Source organism: Polypterus senegalus, chromosome 2 (assembly GCF_016835505.1).
Source record: "Polypterus senegalus isolate Bchr_013 chromosome 2, ASM1683550v1, whole genome shotgun sequence".
Classification (NCBI taxonomy): Eukaryota; Metazoa; Chordata; class Cladistia; order Polypteriformes; family Polypteridae; genus Polypterus; species Polypterus senegalus.
In genome coordinates this window covers 207,029,582-207,052,756 of record NC_053155.1, presented here as the reverse complement: position 1 = coordinate 207,052,756, position 23,175 = coordinate 207,029,582, and the positions used below count along the sequence as shown (strand labels likewise).

General features: G+C 37.7%; 1 protein-coding gene across 1 annotated transcript in view; it reads right to left on the bottom strand.

Annotated features, from left to right (window-relative positions):
- wdfy2 (WD repeat and FYVE domain containing 2) overlaps positions 1–23,175 on the bottom strand; it is a 95,923-nt gene that overhangs the window by 5,462 nt on the left and 67,286 nt on the right. The window contains exons 10-11 of the mRNA XM_039745223.1: positions 4,511–4,641; positions 44–152 (exon numbers count right to left, since the gene is read on the bottom strand). Coding sequence (XP_039601157.1) covers positions 44–152; positions 4,511–4,641 — 240 coding nt within the window. The remainder of the gene's footprint in view (positions 1–43; positions 153–4,510; positions 4,642–23,175) is intronic.

Below are 23,175 nucleotides of genomic sequence, written 5' to 3'. Positions count from 1 at the left end.
TTAGACACACAAAAGGCTTTTAAGAACAGTGTTTGTTCCTCACCTTCAGAATCTTATCGGCTCCAGATGTTAACAACCATCCCCTTGTTGCTTCAAAGTGAACTTGGACAATGCTGTGCTTGCTATCATGAAAAGTAGCCGTTGGTGCACGTCTGAAAAAAGAAACAATGAAAAACACTGACAAAGAAATACTGTATGCTGCCCACAGAGGCATTTCAGTTTGCTTTCCAGTAGAAACAACATTTAAACAAAGGTTAACTAAGACATTACCAGACTTTACAATTTGCTAAACAATGATCTTGTTTAAAAATTTCAGATGTTTGGTAAACTAATGTGATGGACAACACGCATGGGCGGGTATCCCCGCCAGGATGCAGCATGGTTCCTTAAGTGGATGGGAGGCTAGCACTATGCCACCAGAGGACATAGGGCAAAGATGATAAATGCCAGAGTGGGTACACTGGCATCCCAGCTGGGATGGACACTGGGATAATGCCATGCCGGGAAGACAACATTATGGAAGGAGTACAGGCTCCCCCGGCACATCTGGAGATGATTTCCTTGGGCAATGTTACCTCTGTGGATGTTCCAAAAGGCACTCTGGATATTGCAGTTCCCTAGAACAGCCTTGTCGGATTCCGTAAGGGCTGCCAGGGGGTGCTACAGGGATTCCTTATCCCTGCTTTGTGGTACTTCAGTGTGACCTGGATGTACTTCCATGGGCATATGCATTAGTAGCGGAAGTACTCCCAGGTCCTAGATAACAGAAGCCGCTCGACCTCATCCAGCCGAGTAAGAGTCGGGGGGAAGTAGACAAAGCTCGCCTGGGAGGTGTAGAGGAGGAGAAACGAGAGAGAAAAAGTAAAGAGAATTGTGTTTATTGTACTATTGGAACCTTTGTGAAAGGTGCTTGTATGAATAAACTGGTTTTATTTAAACGGGGCTTTGAGGTTGGGTCTGGGGATGGGCGCGCTCTGGTGCCCTCTACTGTCCACACTAAACTTCTACCATAAAAAAGTCCATCCATCTAGCCTGCTAATTTCAATTCATGGTTAAGTAGTTTAAGTGAATGATTTGAACTGCCTGGCCATAAAGTGTTACTTTAATTCTTCTGTGTATGAAGTCTTCTCAATTTTGCAATGTTTCTAACATGGAAAAAATTAGTTTTTAGTAAGAGAGGTGTGTGACAACTGAAGGCTAAATCCCTATCAAAGATAAAATCAGTGTTTTGTGTGGATTCTTTCAAGTGAAGTACAGGCCTTATCTATTTACAAAGTAAGACTACTTCGTTACTTTACTTAATTACATTTTTCATCTGTTTGTGCTTTACTTGAGTACATTTCATTTTGGACCCCTTCTCCAGGCAAGTTGTAGTCAGGAGCCTGAGCTGCCTCGAAAGCTTGCCTATTATAATCTGTTGAGTTGTCCTATAAAAGGTGTAATTTTGCTTCACTTCTCATTGCATCCATAATGGATAACACGGTACAACACCCTACTACTACTACTACAGATGTAAAGAACAAAACCTTAAAAATGGTTTGTTGTGCAGAAATCGCAAAAGGATTATTTCTACTAGAAAATGCCCTGAAAGTACCAATAACACAACCAGTAACTATTTACAAGATTCTCATTCTTGTAGCTTTTCAGCCTCTTGCTTCAAAGTCATAGCAGTTCGCAGGACATGTGTTGCAGTCCCACAGGATCAATTCAGCTGTGGCACAGCAGGCAAATTCAATGTCCCGCACACAGCCTAGCTTGTGACATTATTACCATCCAACTGAAAAATGCACCAGTTACCCCTAGCAACCTGTTTTCAACCCCATATTTGTATCCCAAGCATCTAAGCTGCTGCTTTGCATAGAGAGTGGGCTGATGTAGCTCCTCTGTGCTTGTCCCCAAATAGTGCTCTGAGCCCTATCTGCATGCCTACTGTCAAGACTTGGCTGTTGAGGACACCCTGCATCATGGAGATTTTTGGCCAGATTTTTACACTATATTTAACTGTATACATGTGACAAGCTGATTGAAATAAGTGTTTGCTTAAATTTTTCACTGTACTTTCTTCTTCTTCCTCTTCATTTTTCACATTGCTTTGTGGGGCTGATATGCTTGAGCAACCTTCTCCAAATTTCTCAGCCCTGTATCTCCTCACCAGTCCTCTTCCTTCAGATGTCCCTTTATTTTATCCATCCACCTCCACGTTGGCCTCTCTCTCTCTCTTCCCTTATTCTTTCATTCCCATCACTATTTTGCCCTCATATTCAGTGTCTCTCTCCATCACATGTCCACACCACTTCAGCCTAACTTCCAGTACTTTCTTAGATATCTCTCCCACTTTTGTTGTATCTCTGATTGTCTCATTTCTTCTTCTGTCCTTTTTTGTAGTGCCACACATCCATCTCAAAATTCTCATATCTGCCACACTGAACATCTTCTCTGGCGTTCTCTTAACTCACCGTGTCTCAGATCCATATATCATTGCTGTCTTAAAAACTTTACCTTTTAAATTTTGTCTTAATTCTTCAATCACACAATACTCCTAATACCTTCTTCCAGTTGTTCTATCCACACAGCACTCTACAGATTATCTCTGTATCTACTTTTTTATCTCGGACTACCACTGATCCTAGATATTTATATTTATCAAATCGTTTCAGTACCTTTCCCTGCAGGCTAACTTCTGAATCCTACTCATCAAACCTCATATATTCTGTCTTATTATTTATCTTCAACGCTCTATCTTCCAAAGCCCTCCTTCCATTCTTCCAACTTCCTCTTTTCTAGTGCTACACAACACAGTGTCATCAGCAAAAAGCATTCACCAGGGGTCTTTAATCCCATGACTCAACACATCCCTAACCAAATCAAAGAGGTAAGTATTTAAGATCCTTTGTGCAGACCTACTATAGTTGGAATCTTGTTTGTTACCCCAATACTGCTTTTAACCCAAGAAATCACACACTCATAAATACTGTGGACAATTCTCATATACTTTTTTGGTACTCATTTCACCCTCATGCACCTCCAGACCTCTTGACTTGGCACTGTAATCTAGCCACCAAGGGATAAACCAGCTGAACTTGGTGCCGGTCCCAAGCTCGGATATGCAGAGAAAGGGTTAGTATCAGGAAGGGCATCTGGCTGTAAACTTTAGCCAAAACTTTAATGATAGAATCAATTCAATCAGAATTGAGGAAAAAAAATCACAATTTTCATGTTTGAATATCGTTTTAAAACATTTAGATTAAATTAAATAATTTAAAAAAAAAAATGCCCAGCCATACACCTTAGAGGTCTTTATCACATTCATCACAATTAATTCAACTGTCTAACTAAACACATTGCAGACTATCCACTGAGCATATGAATGTCCAGTTTGTCATATAGAAATTGACTTTACTTTTTTCTAAAAGCCTAAAGCTTTCCATAAATGCAAGCAGAATTAGTGTAACGTATTTTATGCTAGTATCCAATTCTGTATACATAGTCAGATTAGACAAACACTTTACTGTATGGTCTTTTGTGTTTATTCAGGTCTCTGTTGTCTTTTATTTCCATCCATCCATCCATTTTCTAGGGTCATGGGGGTCTGCTGGAGCCAGTCCCAGCCAACACAGGTCACAAAGCAGGAACCAATCCTGGGCAGGGTGCCAAGCCACCGCAGGACACACACAAACACACCCACACACCAAGCACACACTAGGGCCAATTGAGAATCGCCAATCCACCTAACCTGCATGTCTTTGGATTATGGGAGGAAACCGGAGTGCCCGGAGGAAACCCACACAATATTTTTAAATGTGTACAGCATGCTAAACGTGTTACTAGGAAAAAGAAACTCTCTCTCTATATATATCTATCTATATCAATCCATCCATCCATTATCCAACCCGCTATATCCTAACTGCAGGGTCACAGGGGTCTGCTGGAGCCAATCCCAGCCAACACAGGGCGCAAGGCAGGAAACAAACCTCGGGCAGGGCACCAGCCCACCGCAGTATCTATCTATCTATCTATCTATATATATATATATATATATATAATATGAGAGAGAGAGAGATACTGTCATATTAAAAAGTTTGGGAATCCCTCTCAGCCTACACAATAATTTACTCTACTTTCAACAAAAAAGATAACAGTGGTATGTCCTTCATTTCCTATTTGCTGTATTTGTATACTCAGTACTCAGTCACATATTACATATATTTCTTCTGATAGATTTGATTAACTGATAGCACTATGACTGAGTCAGTTTGTCTTAGGAAATTTCCCAGGCAAAGCTGGGTAACACAGCTAGTATGAAAATAAACTGAAAAAAATACCCACTATATTCATAAATGCTAGAGGTGGAGCTATCGATTTCATGAAATAGTAATCAAATGTTAATTCCTCAGAATTAGCAAGTCACCTTTTGGCTAATACCATATCAACAACATTCAGCACATCAATATCAAAACAATCTGTCATACCCTAGTTTGTATTTTGTAAGAAAATTAAAAGGGCCACTTACTCCTCATCAGTTATTGATTCGTAGCAGCTGTCACAGACCCGCACTTCAAACTCAAAACCCATCAAAGGGATTGTCGAGCGCTTGGAGCTGCACTTTCCACACACTGCTTTTCCACACTTTCGACAGTGATGCTGTGGAATCAGAAAAAATGAAAAGCTTACTATATAACTAAAAAAAGTATGTTTGAATATTACAAGGTGACAAAAAATAACAACAAACAAATAAATGGATTCAATAATACAAAAATGAGATCTTTATGATTTTTTTTAAATGTGACAAAATCCATTGTTTTAACATGAGTATGAAAATGATTTATATAACACTTTGACAAAGGTTTTGTATTAATTTAGGGAGTAGTAAGAAGTAATAGAAATATAAGTAGATAGGTAGATAGATAGGTAGATAGATGGATTGTACATTATTTGTCTTAAGGAAGAAGTCAGGAGATATAAATATAACTAATGACAACTGAAAAGTCATCCCTGATGGAGGATCACAGGAATCATGGGAAAGAGGGGTCCTTTCATCGGAGCAATGTTTCAGCCGTGGCATGGCCAAATGGAGATGCAGCTAGATGGATGAGGTCTCCAGGACTCTAAAAATATCGAAACCTAATTATGTCATATCATCTACTGTTAAACCGTAATTCTAAAATTTTTATTATTATGCTGTCTTAAGGAATTGTTCTGTTGTGTATATTGTATTGTATTGACCCCCTACTTTTGACACCCACTGCACGCCCAACCTACCTGGAAAGGGGTCTCTTTGAACTGCCTTTCCCGAGGTTTCTTCCATTTTCCTACAAGGTTTTTATTGGGAGTTTTTCCTTGTCTTCTCAGAGAGTCAAGGCTGGGGGGCTGTCAAAAGGCAGGGCCTGTTAAAGCCCATTGCGGCACTTCCTGTGTGATTTTGGACTATACAAAAATAAACTGTATTGTATTGTAACACCATGCCCCACCGTCTCCCTAACACATACAAAAAAGAAAACATTTTTGACTTGACTGAAGTTAAGAGAGCAGTTCAAGTGAGGCATTATAAAGGCATTGTAGTATTTTGCTGTTATTATATGTGTGTTTTTTGTCCAGGTTGGCTTTTTTCTGTTTGATATGTAGATTTAATTTCTTACTAGGTGTCATTTTTGTTTTAGTTTTAAGGAAGTTGTGTTCTTAGCTTACTTTCTGCGTGTCATCACTTTCCTGTTTGTGCTGTCATGAGATTCTGGATCGGTGGCGTCCTCTTTATCTTAGCTATAAATACAATGGTGCATGGCATGTTTGATAGCTCTTGGGTGAATCTTTATATATAATACGCTACCGTGGCTGTTCGTTTGTCTGTCCAGGATTTTAAATCACCTGTAGCTCGCAAACCTTTTGACTAATTGACCTGAAATTTGGTACACATACACTACGTGACGTCTACTATCCGCTTTCATGGGGTTGACTGACTTACAAGGTTATTCATATTTTTATTTTTATTTTATTATATTGTAGAATCAACTCTCATCAGCGGCCAGGAGGGTGACCACGCGGCTCATGCATACAGGCGCCATTCTCATTTTCTTACCACCTTCACTGTCACTTCCCCTACCTATTCATATCCTAAATCATTCTTGAGGCAGACTGAAGACTTAAGTGCCAGCTTAAGTGAAAATTAAGGAAAACATACTACATAATTGCAAAACAAACACTGACTTAATCAGTTTTAACGCAAAAAGATTCAGAATGAAGAAGAGAAGAAGTGGGCCACTAGGGTGGAGAAAATTAAGAGCTGCTCATGAAGCAGCAAGTGCATTAACCTCTGAACAAATGAATGCTAAATGTACAGAGAAAGAGTATGAAAACTAGGAATGCTCAAGTCAAGTGTATTCGCAGTGCGCCATTATTGGTATCTTATATAAAATGAAAACGTAACTGGGAGTTTTTTACCAAGTAGGACCAAGTGTAAACATTTTGGTTTTGACTGCAGCTGTATTTGTGACATCTAATTTTATTTTTGCCCTTTGATTTTGTCAGTTTGGTTCTGACTGTCTTCCTGGCTTGCCTCTGACCTTGTCTTTCAGTCTCTGTATCATCTCCTGGATTGCCTTTGCTCAAAATAATTCTTGGGCACGCTATTGAGACTATAACAGACATATTGCTATAGGTATGAAGGAGCATCAGTAGCATTTATTGACACACTTCTGTTGAATAATTTGTTGGCTAAAAGTAGTTAATGATAGTACATCAGAGAGGATATGCAACATTGTTCACAATGGGTGTCAGTTTTGTCTTCATTCTCTCCTTTGTTACTAATAGTGGCTTGATGTAGATGCTCTTTGATGCTGAAAAAATCAATAACCAGTTCTTTGGTTTTGCTGATGAAGAGTTGAAAAAATTCTTTTTACACCAAGAAACAAAGTTCTTTACCAAATTCATAAACTCTGTCTTCATAAGGCTCATATCAGGCTAATTGAGTGTTGTCAGTCCACTTGACTTCCATGTATTTGGGATATAAAAGTGCTGGAGACAACACAAAGCAGACATAAGGACAGAAAACTAGCCCCATAGAGACAGTGATTGGGCCAACTCTTAAGAGAGCTGCTGGGCAGCACAGCTAACCACACAATTACAGTATCTAAATCCCCTACAAAAACAATATCACTTTTTTCATCATGTAACCTAAACTGTATTAAGATTGTAATATTTTCTAAAAAAACACAATTTAAAAATGAAAGCAAACCATTAATAGTATATTTTTAAAATACTGATCAAATAAAACACTGCCTTTGTGATGCTGGACAATTCTACAGAGATTTTTTTTATTTTAATATGCAGAAAGTTATGTCCGTGTTGTTATTTCATGAAAATGGCTTATAACAACATTTAACTATTTAAAATCCTTTGCATAAGATTTTGTAGGTGGGAAAAAATATCATTCTTGGTGCCATCACCTGAAAAACTGTCCACAGCAGTTACCTTTCTGTTGTTTCTTTTGTTTTTTTGTTTTTTTTATCCAGTGACATAAATAAAATGTACTGTGTATCATTTAAATATCCTTATAAAGATTGGTGCTCTGGGTAGTACTGCAGCCTAGAGGATTTAGAGTCTTAGGTTGGAGTTCCACTGTAGCCATTGTCTTGTGGGAAGTTTGCACATTCTCCCCTTACCTATACACTGTGGCGGACGGTCGGGACACCTCCTCTATAAATGGTCCGGGGAAACAAGTATGGACTGAAGATATAGCACCTTTTGTCGCAACACATTTTCTCTGTTACTGGTGACATTAAATTGGGAGCATTTGAGTGATTGTGGGTCAGTTTGTGTGTGTGCGCAGAATACAGTAGACTGGCAGGACCTGAACCCAGGATGTGCTGTGGTCCCAAAGCAAAGAACCGGAGTAACTGAGTTTGGGAGTTGGTTAGGGTGCTTCAAAGTCTTGTTTTTGCTTCTTCGTGTGCGCCATCAATAGATAGAGTATGTGCTTTGTATTAGTGGCAATAACATGCATTTCTTGAAAAACAAGCGTCAAATTTTCATGTACTGTGAACCTTTTTACTAACTGAATATAAGCATAGAATTTATATTGTTAGATATTTAAGTTAAATGTTACAGTGTAGTCATTATGCCAATTTTCAATCAAATGCACCATATTGAATGAATTGTGTGTGTTTGTGGTGTTCTTTTTTGTGGTTTACAGTGTTAACAAATAATAAATACCTATTCATTTGCCTAAGTACATTTTAGTACTATATGAACACAGCACTGAATAGCCAAGCTTTTAAATTGCTGGATAATTATTCTCTTTAAGGATAAGACACTTATTGCCTTAACTTTTGATTTATTGTTTTAATGATTGAACAGCAACATTGCAAGTAGGTAAAATTGCAAAGAGTGATAATTGCTATTAATTATTCCAAGAACTCAACTGTTACAGTTGTGGCTCAGTGGTGAGAATCACCATACAAGTGGAGTTGCAGCATTACCAATAAGAAGGCAAAGTTAGGCTTTTACATTATTCTTGGTAATTACAGTTACATATCCACAAAACAATAATTTATAGTTCTCTAAATGCATTGCTTGATCATTTCAATATGGTAGCTGTATGTTTTCCTTGTATCTTTCTACCTTTTCCTCCAGTTTTCTTCCATATTCCCAAAGATATGCAGCCTAGGTTAACAGGCAATTTCATATTGTCAGTGTGAGGATCTGAGTAGGCACAAGTGGGTCCTGAGATGGACTGGGTTGCTTCATGCCTTGTACCTCTTGCTGTCAGGATGGGTTCTTCTTCAAGCGAACGTAAAATGAAATTGCGTGCATTTTAGTGTGTTGTGTTTGTACATGTGATCATTACCTATTTACATCACACACCATCTTATGAAACACGGAAAAAACATTCGAGTGTGATGGGCCTTCTTCAAAATCCAGCATTTGTTAATAGCAGAATAGCAGAGTAACTTTATTACAGTTCACAGCCTATTTCAAAGCAAACTCATTTATATGTGTATTTTTATTGTATCTTGTATAAAATAATCAGCTACCATGGTTAATTTTATACAAGAGTGATGCAACACAAACCAAATGCCATTAAAGTTCAAGAGAAAAAAAATGTAAACACTAGTACTTTTGTTAGAAATTGTAGGTGGTCACATAGATTGTTTACATAATGACAGCCTGAATTGGTTACAAATAAAAAAAATCAGTATACAGAAAAACAAAAACAAATTTCACTGTTATATATAGGAAATATTCTGCACAAAAACAAGAATTGTTGAAAATGGGAAAAGAACTGCTATTACAAACTGCTTAAATCATTAACCCACTAAACAGTGCATCAGCAAATGACAATATGCAATATCTTTTTGGTACAATTAAATAAATTAAAATACTGAAAAATAAAGATAACGAGTCACTTGAATTGTCTCCAGTGGACATGAATTTTAATAAAATAAGTTGATAAAGACAGTGTGAAAACTCCCCAGAACTGTCTTTGGATAATGCTATGAAATTGCTGCTGCTTTGGCTGCTTATGAGGAAAATATGCTGCCATGAAACATATATCAAATAAAACATATAAAGTGAAAACAGATTACTAAAGATCCTGCTTTGAGGAATGTTCAAAGAATCAGATTTTACAAGAAACTTTGGAAGGAGGTTTACTGTTTTGTAAAAAGAAGCAAAGTGTATATTAACTTTGTTCTTTGTCAGGGGTTCCTAAATGTCAAGGTCATCAGAAAGGTGGAAAAAGGCAGGAATTTGGTGGTTTCACCAATTCAGAGATATATGTTGCAACAGGAAGACTCTTCTTAGATAAATGTCAGAAACTGTCCAAGGTCAGCACACACTGTTGAAAGATGGACATAGTCCGATTTAAAAAAAAAAAAACATCTAGTGTGATGTCACTAAAAATGTTTAGGAAACAGATAAACTCACAGTATTATGGAGCTTCCAGATGGTCTAGAAAAATTTAGCTGCTTTATATTCGGGGTCAGATTAGGGCTTTCAGGTATAATCAGCAGACATTCAAGGACTCAAGAGAATATAAACACAAACCAGAGCAATCATTTTCTCTTTCTTTAGTACTGCTTAGCAACACTCTACCAGTAAATGTACTTACTATGTATTGTTGTTTACACAATAGATACCTCTTTTTTCCAAAGAGAAGTCAACAAGCAAATTAAACTTAAAACTACACTCACCAGTCACTTTATTAGGTACACCTTGCTAGAACCGGTTTGGACCCCCTTTTGCCTTCAGAACTGCCATAATTCTTCAATGCATAGATTCAACAAGGTAACCCAGCCACAGGGGATGCACAAACCAGTGTGTTTCTTCGTGCTGGTCCCAAGCCCGGATAAATGGGGAGGGTTACATCAGGAAGAGCATCCGGTGTAAAATTTTGCCAAATCAATATGTGGACAACAGTACAAATTTCCATACCGGATCGGTCGAGCCTTGGGTTATCAATGACTACCACCAGTTCTGTTAGCCAACAGGGTGCTGGCAGAAATTGGGCTACCATTGTCCGAAGAAGGAGAAGAAGAGGGGGGAGACGTGTCCGGAGGAGAGGAGGAAAGTAAAGAGAGTGGGTGTAACAGAACAAGATGCAGAGGACAGAAAGATATGGAAGAAGATGATCCACTGTGGCAACCCCTAATGGGAGCAGCTGAAAGAAGAAGAAGAAGAAGAAGAAGATAGATTCAACAAGGTGCTGGAAACATTCCTCTGAGATTTTGGTCCATATTGACATGATAGCATCATGCTATTGCTACAGATTTGTCGGATACATATCCATGATGCAAATCTCCTGTTCCACCACATCCCAAAGGTGCTGTATTGGATTGAGATCTGATGACTGTGGAAGCCATTTGAGTACAGTGAACTCATTGTCATGTTCAAAAAAACAGTCTAAGATTATTTAAGATTTGTGACAAGGTGTGTTATCCTGCTGGAAGTAGCCATCAGAAGATGGGTACACTGTGGTCATAAAGAGATGGACATGGTCAGCAACAATCAGGTAGACTGTCGCATTTGCTCAGTTGGCACTAACAGTCCCAAAATATGTCAAGCAAATATCCCCCATACCTTTACACCACCACCACCACCAGCCTGAAGTATTGATACAAGGCATGATGGATCCATGCTTTCATTTTGTTGACGCCAAATTCTGACCCTGCCATCCAAATGTTGCAGCAGAAATTGAGACTCATCAGACCAGGAAACATTTTCCAATCTTCTGTTGTCTAATTTTGGTGAGCCCAATGCGAATTGTAGCCTCAGTTGCCTGTTCATAGCTGACAGGAGTGGAACCCACTGTGGTCTCCTGCTGCTGTAGCCCATCTGCTTGAAGGTTTCCACATGTTGTGTTTTCAGAGATGCTCTTCTTCATACCTCAGTTGTAACAAATGTTGTTACTGTTGTCTTTCTATTAGCTCGAGCCTGTCTGGCCATTTTCATTTGACCACTGACATCAACAAGGCATTTTCGGCCAGAGAACTGCTGCTCACTGGATATTTTCCCATTTTTGGACCATTCCCTATAAACCCTAGAGATGACTGTGCGTGGAAATCCCAGATGATCAGCAGTTTTACTCAGACCAGTCCATCTGGCATTAACAAGCATACCACGTTCATAGTCACTTAAATCACCTTTCTTCCTCATTCCGATGCTCGGTTTGAAGTTCAGCAGGTCATCCTGAAAATGTCTACATGCCTAAAGGCATTGAGTTGCTGCCATGTGATTGGCTGAATAGATATTTGCATTAACAAGCAGTTATAGTAAATCCAGGCTCTTTGTAGGCCCTGTGGCATTCTTCAAGAATCTGCACGCAATCGGCTTCTTTTTAACATTAGTATGTGGGTGCTTGTTTCACCAACATGAAGTCATGTTCCAATTCTATACTAACAACACCTTTGAAAATTTCTCTGAAGTGCACACACAAAATGGAAAAGTGAATTGCCTGCATCAGAGACCTTAGGTGCCTAGGTGTCTATGAAGGTTTCTCAGCCTTTAGCACTAAGGAAATTTAACTTGCTCTCATTAAGACTTGTTTTTGTTTTGCAAAGCTACAGTTGTGCTTGAAAGTTTGTGAACCCTTTAGAATTTTCTATATTTCTGCATAAATATGACCTAAACATCATCAGATTTTCACTCAAGTCCTAAAAGTAGATAAAGAAAAAGCAGTTAAACAAATGAGACAAACATATTGTACTTGGTCATTTATTTTTTAAGGAGAATGATCAAATATTACATATTTGTGAGTGGCAAAAGTATGTGAACCTTTGCTTTCAGTATCTGGCGTGAACCCCCTTTGCTGCAATAACTGCAACTAAACATTTCCGGTAACTTTTGATCATTCCTGCACACCGGCTTGGAGGAATTTTAGCCCATTCCTCCATACAGAACAGCTTCAACTCTGGGATGTTGGTGGGTTTCCTCACATTAACTGCTCGCTTCAGGTCCTTCCACAACATTTCAAATGGATTAAGGTCAGGACTTTATCTTGAGATTCAGTTCATGGACAGATGTCCTGACATTTTCCTTTAGAATTCTCTGATATAATTCAGAATTCATTGTTCCATCAATGAAGGCAAGCTGTCCTGGCCCAGATGCAGCAAAACAGGCCCAAACCATGATACTACCACCACCATGTTTCACAGATGGGAAAAGGTTATTATGCTGGAATGCAGTGTTTTCCTTTCTCCAAACATAACGCTTTTCATTTAAACCAGAACGTTCTATTTTGGTCTCATCCGTCCACAAAACATTCTTCCAATAGCCTTCTGGTTTGTCCATGTGAACTTTAGCAAACTGCAGACGAGCAGCAATGTTTTTTTGGAGAGCAGTGGCTTTCTCCTTGCAACCCTGCCATGCACACCATTGTTGTTCAGTGTTCTCCTGATGGTGGACACATGAACATTAGCCAATGTGAGAGAGGCCTTCAGTTGCTTAGAAATTACCCTGGGGTCCTTTGTGACCTCGCCGACTATTACATGCCTTGCTCTTGGAGTGATCTTTGTTGGTCTACCACTCCTGGGGAGGGTAACAATGGTCTTGAATTTCCTCCATTTGTATACAATCTGTCTGACTATGGATTGGTGGAGTCCAAACTCTTTAGAGATGGTTTTGTAACCTTTTCCAGCCTGATGAGCATCAACAACTCTTTTTCTGAGGTCCTCAGAAATCTCCTTTGTTCGTGCCATGATACACTTCCACAAACATGTGTTGTGAAGAGCAGACTTTGATAGATCCCTGTTCTTTAAATAACACAGGGCGCCCACTCACACCTGATTGTCATCCCATTGATTGAAAACACCTGACTCGAATTTCACCTTCAAACTAACTGGTAATCCTAGAGGTTCACATACTTTTGCCACTCACAAATATGTAATATTCGATCATTTTCCTCAATAAATAAATTACCAAGTATAATATTTTTGTCTCATTTGTTTAACTGGTTTCTCTTTATCTACTTTTAGGACTTGAGTGACACTCTGATGATGTTTTAGGTCATATTTATGGAGAAATATAGAAAATTCTAAAGGGTTCACAAACTTTCAAGCACAACTGTAAATTAATTTGGTTCAGTTCATTTCATTCTTTTATGGTGAACTTCCATTAAAAAGCTGAGGGCACTGCACACATTTTAAAATAAACTGAATGATAATTAACAAAAGCACTGAATGCAATAAAACAAATCTTAATATTGAACAAATAAAGTCACCCAACAGGGTTACTTTTTAAATCTGATTAGATTTTAACATCTCGACTGCCATGTTTTTTGTGTTGTTTTAGATAATCTAAAACTGTAGCAATTAAAGGGATAATTTTTATTTTCATTCTCATTTTCTTATATAGTAAGTATCCTGCTGTAGAGCGTGGCATTGCTGCTATTGAAACCAGTACCTCCTAGCTTTGGATCAAGACCTCAGACTCGAAGGAAGAAAATTAGTCCACCAGTGACAGAGCCAAGTGTCAGAGAAACAAACTGTAGTGGTCACCACCATATCATAGAAGTTTGAAAGCTCATTATGATTTGCATAAGATTATTTTTAGCACCACACATTTTTAGCTGAGCTGAAATACCAGGATTAAACCATGTACTAATATTCAGTTTTCATGCTCAGAAATGATCACGATAACATTATAAGGAAACATTGATTCTTGTGATTTTAATTATTCTCAATATTAGACCAGCGATGTCACTGATTTGCTGCATTTCTGGTGATTTATCTGAAAAATGGCTGCACCATTTCGTGCCATTATTATTATTATTATTTCAAAGTGCCCACATAGAAGAGTACTTTTAGCTATTAAAAGATAGATAAAGGTTACTCTTCCTCTTTAGAAATAGAACGAATATAAACATTTTTAAATGAATATGTTGAGTTTTGATTTATACAATGTGTCACTTTAATGCTGTATATTTATACTTGTCCATTACAATAGGCTTGGTAATTTGTGTATTTTGCTTCTAGGATCTTTTTTCTCCATGTTTATGTAACATAAGATTTATCTGCATGTCCGTCTATATTTGGCATATGTACAGTGAAATTCTTACTTGCTCATCTGCCACAGACTAGTGACAGTAATAAAATCTAAACAATAGACAAAAAAGAATCATCATAAGCTGATTGAAAACACACACAGTTGTCATTATTAGTGGCTGCTGAGTAACCTTTTGAGTTTTGAATAAAAACTCCCTGAATGTACTGGTGTAAGTGCTAATGGTCATTTATCACTTATTGGAACAGAAGACAGAGAAAAGTGACTGTGCAGGTTGACTGAAATTTTTAATAATGCTGTTTGCCTTTCTAAGGCAGCATGCATTATACTGTATATATCCTGAATAATATTTAAGTGGTATGGATTGATTCAAGGGATTTTCTTATTAGGTAAAATGTTTTTTGCCTATAGGAATATGATCAAAAACATAATATATATACTACAGAAAGCATTCACCCTACTTATATTTTTGGTTTGCAGTACATTTTCATCCAGTGACCTAGGCTTCATGATAATATTTTGAAGTACCCCTGATAATTCCAAACCATAACAGCAAGATCTTGAGAAAGACTTTCAAGGTGGTCTTGGTACTTCCAAACATGCAAAGAGAACAAAGCCATATATTTACTAGGATCTATGTACAGTAATCCCTCGCTATATCGCGCTTCGACTTTCGCGGCTTCACTCTATCGCGGATTTTAAATGTAAGCACATCTAAATATATATCACGGATTTTTCGCTGGTTCGCGGATTTCTGCGGACAATGGGTCTTTTAATTTAGGTTACATGCTTCCTCAGTTTGATTGCCCAGTTGATTTCATACAAGGGACGCAATTGGCGGATGGCTTAGAAGCTACCCAATCAGAGCATGTATTACATATTAACTAAAACTCCTCAATGCTAAAAGATATGCTTTCCGCGTGGCGCTTGTTTTGTTTGTTTCTCTCTGTCTCTCTCACTCTCTCTGCCTGACGGAGAGGGTGTGAGCAGAGGGGGCTGTTTACACAGTGGCTGTTTGCCTAGAAGATAGGACGCTCCTCTACAAAATGACGCTTTATCACGGTGCTTCTGCATACTTAAAAGTATGTATTGATTTTTTTTTTGCTTTTCTTAGCGAGCGCTCTCTCTGACATTATCTGCTCTTCACGATGCTCCTTTGAAGATATGTTTGCATTCTTTTAACTGTGAGAAAGAACTGCCATCTCTGTCTTGTAATGAAGCACAGTTTAAACGTTTGACTAAAGGGTGTTATTTCATGTCTAGAGGGCTCTAATAATGTTAACAGTGTGGGAGAGTTTATAAGGGCTTAAAATATATAAAAAAAATTTCTACTTCGCGGAAATTCATTTATCGCGGCAGAGTCTGGAACGGATTAACCGCGATAAACGAGGGTTGACTGTATACTTCTTGTTCTTCTTTCAGCTGCTCCTGTTAGGGGTCGCCACAGCGGATCATCTTCTTCCATATCTTTCTGTCCTCTGCATCCTGTTCTGTTACACCCATCACCTGCATATCCTCTCTCACCATATCCATAAACCTTCTCTTAGGACTTCCTCTTTTCCTCTTCCCTGGCAGCTCTATCCTTAATGTACTTCTCCCAATATACCCAGCATCTCTCCTCTGCACATATCCAAACCAATGCAATCTCGCCTCTCTGACTTTGTCTCCCAACCATCCAACTTTAGCTGTCCCTCTAATGTCCTCATTTCTAATCCTATCCATCCTCGTCACACCCAGTGCAAATCTTAGCATCTTTAACTCTGCTACCTCTAGCTCTGTCTCCTGCTTTCTGATCAGTGCCACCGTCTCTAACACATATAACATAGCTGGTCTCACTACTGTCCTGTAGACCTTCCCCTTCACTGTTGCTGATACCTGTCTGTCACAAATTACTCCTGACACTCTTCTCCACCCATTCCACCCTGCCTGCACTCTCTTTTTCACTTCTCTTCCACAATCCCCATTACTCTGTACTGTTGATCCCAAGTATTTAAATTCATCCACCTTCGCCAACTGTACTCCCTGCATCCTCACCATTCCACTGACCTCCCTCTAATTCACACACATTATTCTGTCTTGTTTCCTACTGACCTTCATTCCTCTCCTCTCTAGAGTATATCTCCACCTCTCCAGGGTCTCCTCCACCTGCTTCCTACTATTGCTACAGATCCCATTACTTAAATAATGTTCTTGGCAAACATACATCCTCAACCCTAAATGAAATGAATAGATTTACTGCTCTGCAATTGGCCACATTGTCCTCTGTTGGTGCTTTCCTTATGTTGAGCACATACTATAGAGCCATTAGTAGCCTTTACATCTGTTTATAATGCTAAAATGTTCCACTCTTTCATGGACATATATTGGCAGATCTTTACCATTCTCAAACCATGTGTGCATTTGAGTTTGAGAGTCAAAGAAAGAAATTAACAAAATAAGCAAATAATATTTCCCATTTAGTAAATGCTGTTGAAAACATCATACGAATGACTGTTTATCACATTATTATTACACACAGAAAAATATTTCCAGTTTTCTAACTAGACGGCAAATTAATCTTTGTATGTTTTGGTACCAACTGGAGAAACCCCAAATGCCTTTACTGACTTCAAAATAACATGATTGAAACTAAATCAGTAAATTTATTGAAGATGTTGCACAATTGCCACCCTTTCCACTGAAAACTGAAAGTCACCTCTCATAAATACACAAGGCCTCTTTTGTTTCCTGCCTGGCTGTATTCATTGATTTGGTCAGGACAGTCAGCACTCTTTTGTTCCATTCAGAACAAACTGTCAACGCAGCATTTATAAAGAAAACAAGTAAAATGCATCATCTGCAAATCATATTCTCAGTCAAACTCTGTTAATGAGCAGACCAGCAGGGAGTGTAAACTTAGAAATTTTGTTACTTTTACGATTTTAATAAAGAAGGCAGTCTTCACATCTGCTACAGTGAACTGAATGCATATCATTTCTATTTAATACTTCAAAAAAACAGACCGATTTATTGAGCAGATAAAACAGGATTAAGCAAGTCCTTTATGCCACACTGTACACATTCCATATATAGAGATGTATGTATACATGGAAGGAAAATAAAATAACTCACATACTATCAGAATCCCAATACAGTATTAAAAAAATCTTTGGATAGTTTTCTTTGTTTCAAGTGTAGTTTTTCTCAGGATTAACAATTAATACTAAGAAAAAAAAACATACCATTTGATGTTTATTCTGACAGTGGAAATTTTTAATCACCATTTTGTTCTTTTCATTTAAATATATTAATATCCCAAGAAGACTGCTGGTGCCAGATATCTCCATATAACTAATATAGCTATTCCACTCACGTTCAGTCATGCAATATATCATGCCGTTTTCTTTACTGTATAAGACTCAGTTCCTGTGGCTATACTTTTCAGCCACAGAGTTAGTACCATCCTCAGGTACTTGATGGAAACAGTATAGAACAATTGGTTCCATATTTTTTTACAAATGTAGCCATAGTACCTTAAGGGATTTGTGGAAGATGAGTCAGTAGAAGGGGCTGATAAGTAGCTGTATGTTTTATTTCTGTTAGTCATTTTGTTATTCATTATTTTTAGAATTCTTTTTATTAGATTATTTCATCCCTTGTGTCTTCTGTTAATTTTTATTTTTAAGTTTTTTTATTTAGTAGTTTTTTTACTGGCACTCAGGGACTATGTGGTGTTCTTTCTGTCACTGCATTCTGTCAGTAGTTAGTTTCCTACTTCTGTTTACTTCTGCCTTTCACTTGATGGAGTCTAAAGTGATATTTTGATAATCAGATTACAGTAATCCCTTCTCGATCGCGTGGGTTGCTTCCAGAACCCCGCGAAAGGTGAAAATCCGCAAAGTAAAAACCATATGTTCATATGATTATTTTTATATATTTTAAGCCCTTATAAACTCTCCCACACTATTATAAACATTTCCCGCACAGTTATACAGCATAAACCCTTTGTTTTCTCTTAGATATTAGGTAAGATTCGTTGAAATGATGTATGTAAACACACTGTTTATATACAGTAAAACCTAAATATTATTTTAAAGATATCGAGCGTCTCCGATATCACATATGTTACAGCCATTACGACAGACAGGCCACCAGCAATAAATACCTGCAATGCAAGAAAAATTGTATACAGTAAAATGTGTGTAGTGACACTAAATGTATGTACATTTAATAAGTACTGTACGTAGAAAACTAATTATGGTTACTCACCAACAATAACATGACGACTTGTCCGATAACGATGAGTTTCGTTTTTCTGCGCAACAAAGGAGAGCGTTACAGCTCTTCTAAAGGAGCCTCTTCAGGCAATTGTGTAGCACTGCTGTTGTTCTTCTTCTGGCAGTCTTCAATCCAAACCCCTAAAGTAGATTCCATCCGGACTACCACCTTATTACATCCACTTACAACTCGTTTTGCGCCCTGGTTAAAGGACACTGTGGCCGTATTCTTTTCCTCCTTTTTAAATAAAAAGAATCGTGGACTCATTGATGCCGTAATGGCATCCTGCAGCAGTGTAGCTGTTCCCTTCATTCAACATATGCAAAACTTTTACTTTTTCGGAAATCGTTAGCATCTTCCATTGGCGCCTGGGCACGGCCCCTGAAGCAGTAGCAGGAGCAGATCGTTTTGGAGGCATAACAAAGGTCTTGACTATAAACACAAAAGAGCACAAAAGTTAACTCTTTACATAGCGAAACACATTGATGCTAAATGAGCGAGACAAGACTTCCTGGTTAACGCAGCAGAATCGAATTTGGCGCTCTGTTACTGAGCCAATCAGCACACAGGAACTTAACTGCGTGCTCTGATTGGGTAGCTTCTCAGCCATCCGCCAATAGCATCCCTTGTATGAAATCAACTGGGCAAACCAACTGAGGAAGCATGTACCAGAAGTAAAAAGACCCATTGTCCGCAGAAACCTGCGAAGCAGCGAAAAATCTGCGTTATATATTTAGATATGCTTACGTATAAAATCTGCGATAGAGTGAAGCCGTGAAAGTCGAAGCACGATATAGTGAGGGATTACTGTAGGCTTTTGTGGATTTAATAAATTTTTGCTTTGTTATTACTAGTCTGGATTTTGAATTTGGTAATCATGAGCTTGTTTCTGTTTTGTTCTTAACTATGCATTTTGTGTTTTTTTTTTATTTAGATTTTAGTGTTTTGACTTTTTAAATTTTTATATTTTGGAATGATGCATTTTGTATGTTTCATGTTTTTTTGGATCTTAATTTGTCTTTTTAATGACCAGTTTGCTTAATACATTTATGTATTATTGCAGTTAAATTATATTTGGTCACAGCCAGGGTTTTTGATGGTATTAGTCTTATGCACATTATAACTAGCAAGGCAGAATAGCATTGCCATGTATGCAGTTTTTTGGTTTACATTTCCTTTATATGGTTGGCATGATGGTCCAGCTTTTAGCGCTTACTGTATTCCTCATAGGTTTAGCACTCTGAGTTGCAAGACATATTTACATGCAAAAGACAGGTTATCTGTAGTGGTCCTGGAGTTACCATAATATCACATTTTATTTATACTTGTTTACTTACGGTTTTAATTAGTAGGAAAAATCAAATAATCTTCTTTATGTCCATATTGTTATGCATAAATCCATGTAAATGTGGTTAGATTTGGTCGTGAGCCCTCAAAACAAAATGTGGTCCTTTGCATTATATACTGTGAGTGTGTATGTGTACCAGAAACCTTTACAATATAATGTCAGTCTGTCAGTTAGTCATTATCCAACCTGCTATATCCTAACTACAGGGTCACGGGGGTGTGCTGGAGCCAATGCCAGCCAGCACAGGACGCAAGGCAGGAAACAAACCCTGGGCAGGGCACCAGCCCACCGCAGACAATATAATATTTTTCATTAAAATTCAAGGATGGCTAAACATTAACAGAGAACAGATCTGTCAGATCAAACATTACTCTTTTCTATGAGAAAATTGTTATTCGAAGGCAAACAATGACATTTGATTGTAAAAGAACACTAACTTCAACATTGTGTTACTCCAGACACCAAACTGCAGTACTTCATTTTTTGTGTTCATTTTACACATTACTTCCGCTTTTATTATTTGTAATTGATAGCTTGATCATTATTTATGAAATGTACAGATTTTTCTACTGCACTGCTCTACTTTTTAGCTTATGGACATACTAAAAACAGATTTTAAACACTTCTTCAGCACCCTACAAATCTTTTGCTGTTGATCTTGTTTATATTAAAATCATCAAGCATTCATCATAGCAAAACATGAACTGGTTTCCTTTCCTTACTAAACTTAATGGGAAAAAATAATAAAAAGGAAAATGGGAAAAATGGCATAACAGCTTTTAAAATGGCTGTTTTAAAGAACATTTTCCGTTTCAGGAAAGCTAATCCAACTCATGTCTTTTGGAGGCTGCTTGCCTGACACATAATACCTAAGAGAAAGTCATAATGAAATTTAAGTAGTAAGGTTACATGTGTTTTATTTTTGTTGAATCTGTAAAAGGGGAAAATCCCATATATTTCAATCATATGTTATTCTTTGACCACTAGATTATGTTACAGTACTCGACTGGCACCTTGCTCTGCAAACCCATCAAACTGAGCTGCTCCACACACTTGATCTGCCTCTTTTTAATTCTATCACCAATGCTTTTTGTGATTTGTTTCAAAATTTTGCTGTATATAAATTTTTATTTAGTAGCGTAATTTTTACTGAAAGGGTTTGTCGATTAAAAAATATGAGGAGGAAATATGTAGCCTCCTTAGCATTATGTTTACCCCCAGAAAAATGATCCAAAATCATTGAACTTTTTTCAACAAGAAAAAAAATATTATTACGTGTTACAGAAACATGTAAATACCAAAACAAAACATCAACATACAATACAGTAGGAAAAGTATGGTTAGTATCCACTGCTGTACTGATGCAGACTTAGTACATGTCCTTTGTGTGATATTTTTTGAAAGAGTTATCAACACACAGTCAGACGTTGCAATTGAGAAAGTACAAGCATGTTTCATTGTATACTTATATTTTTCTGTTGCTTGCTCGTTAAATGGTAGAATATCAGTCTTCAATCTGCATGATCGATATGCCCATTGTGTTATTATAAGCTACTACAGCACAAAGCTTAGTGACTAATATTTCCCCTGACATAACCTTTGGCACTTGCTGCATTGTGAAAGGTGCTGAAGGGGGCCTAAAGTCTTTCTTGTCCTTGCACTTGATTGTAAGTGTTTGACCTTTTTTCCATGCAAACTATTGTCATACCACAGTGAAGCTTTATGCAAATGAAGTCACCAGGCATATCAGTGTGGTTCAGTTGTACAGTACTGTATGCATCAGTTTCACTATCCATTTCAACATTTGTGACCAATTCATATTGTCATCACTATCACTATTCGAGCAATGGTTCAGGTTCAATTTGTCCTAAAACTACCCTTACAACTTTTTATTTGCCATTGTGCTTCTGGTTGAAGGCTCTGCCCTACTCATGAAAACTGGATGAGTTACCATGGCTATACTGCAACGTGGCAGAATGCATAGAATTCAATCTTTTTTGCTGCATAATGTTATTTCATTCACAAGATGGAGTTTCAGGCTTAAAGCTGTTAAGTGGATCATTACACTCACCTCAAGTTTAACTTAGGCTTAACTGTGATAATGTAGAATTCCAAACCCAAGTCACACCCAGGGTTAACACCAAGGATTTTAAAGATCATTACAATGCAACATTTAGTACATTCAGTAATTTCATTTGTGAAACCTATATAAAACATAGATGAACACTGATATTATGTCTTTTGCGCTCAAGAACCAGAAAAGTACATAGCGGAGCAGTTGGCTGGAGGATGGGACAGGGTTTGGTAAAGTAAAATAACAAGTGTGTTTAAAGTGTTGCTAAGTAATCATGAGAGATTTTGTATGTGTTTAATCTATGCATTACAGGCATGTGATGTGTCACAGTTCATCTCTTGTCTTTTATCACGTTACTTTCCATGCACAGAAAGTGATGTATTTGTGAAGAGTTATGTTTTCCAATAAATGGCTGTGTCAGTGCATGCTTTGCTTATCTCCACTATCTCCTTCACTGTCCACATAATCATCATCCAGCCATTCCCTAAGCTTTTCTTCTCGCATTTTAAGCACCTCAGCCTGCTTCTCCTCGCCACATGACTTGTTGCCTCCACAAGAGTCCAGTGTCTCAGTTCTGCAGTCACAACCTTCGTTTGGCACTGAAACCCTGCAAATCTGTTTGTTACTCTTTTCTTGTTCCTTTGTAGTTTCATTTTTTAAAAGTATTCGAGTTGTATGTGCCCTGACATAGTGTTGTTTATCTGTTATGTAAGTGACTACCCTATAGACTTAATTTCCCATTCTCGAGAAACAATAATCTATCTTAAAATCTGCCGTTCTTTGGAGATTTCTTTATACAGTATCACATCACCACGTGTTTTCTTATCAGTTTTTATACCTTATCTACCTAAACTTTTTGGCAACCAACACCAGTACAAGGAGTTCTGTTTTTAACACTATTGGGTTCAAGGTTATCTTAGCTATGTCCCCAGTTCACACTGCAAAAATTAAGAAGACCCTAGTTTATAAATCACAAAAATGTGCTGGATTTACTCATTTCACTATT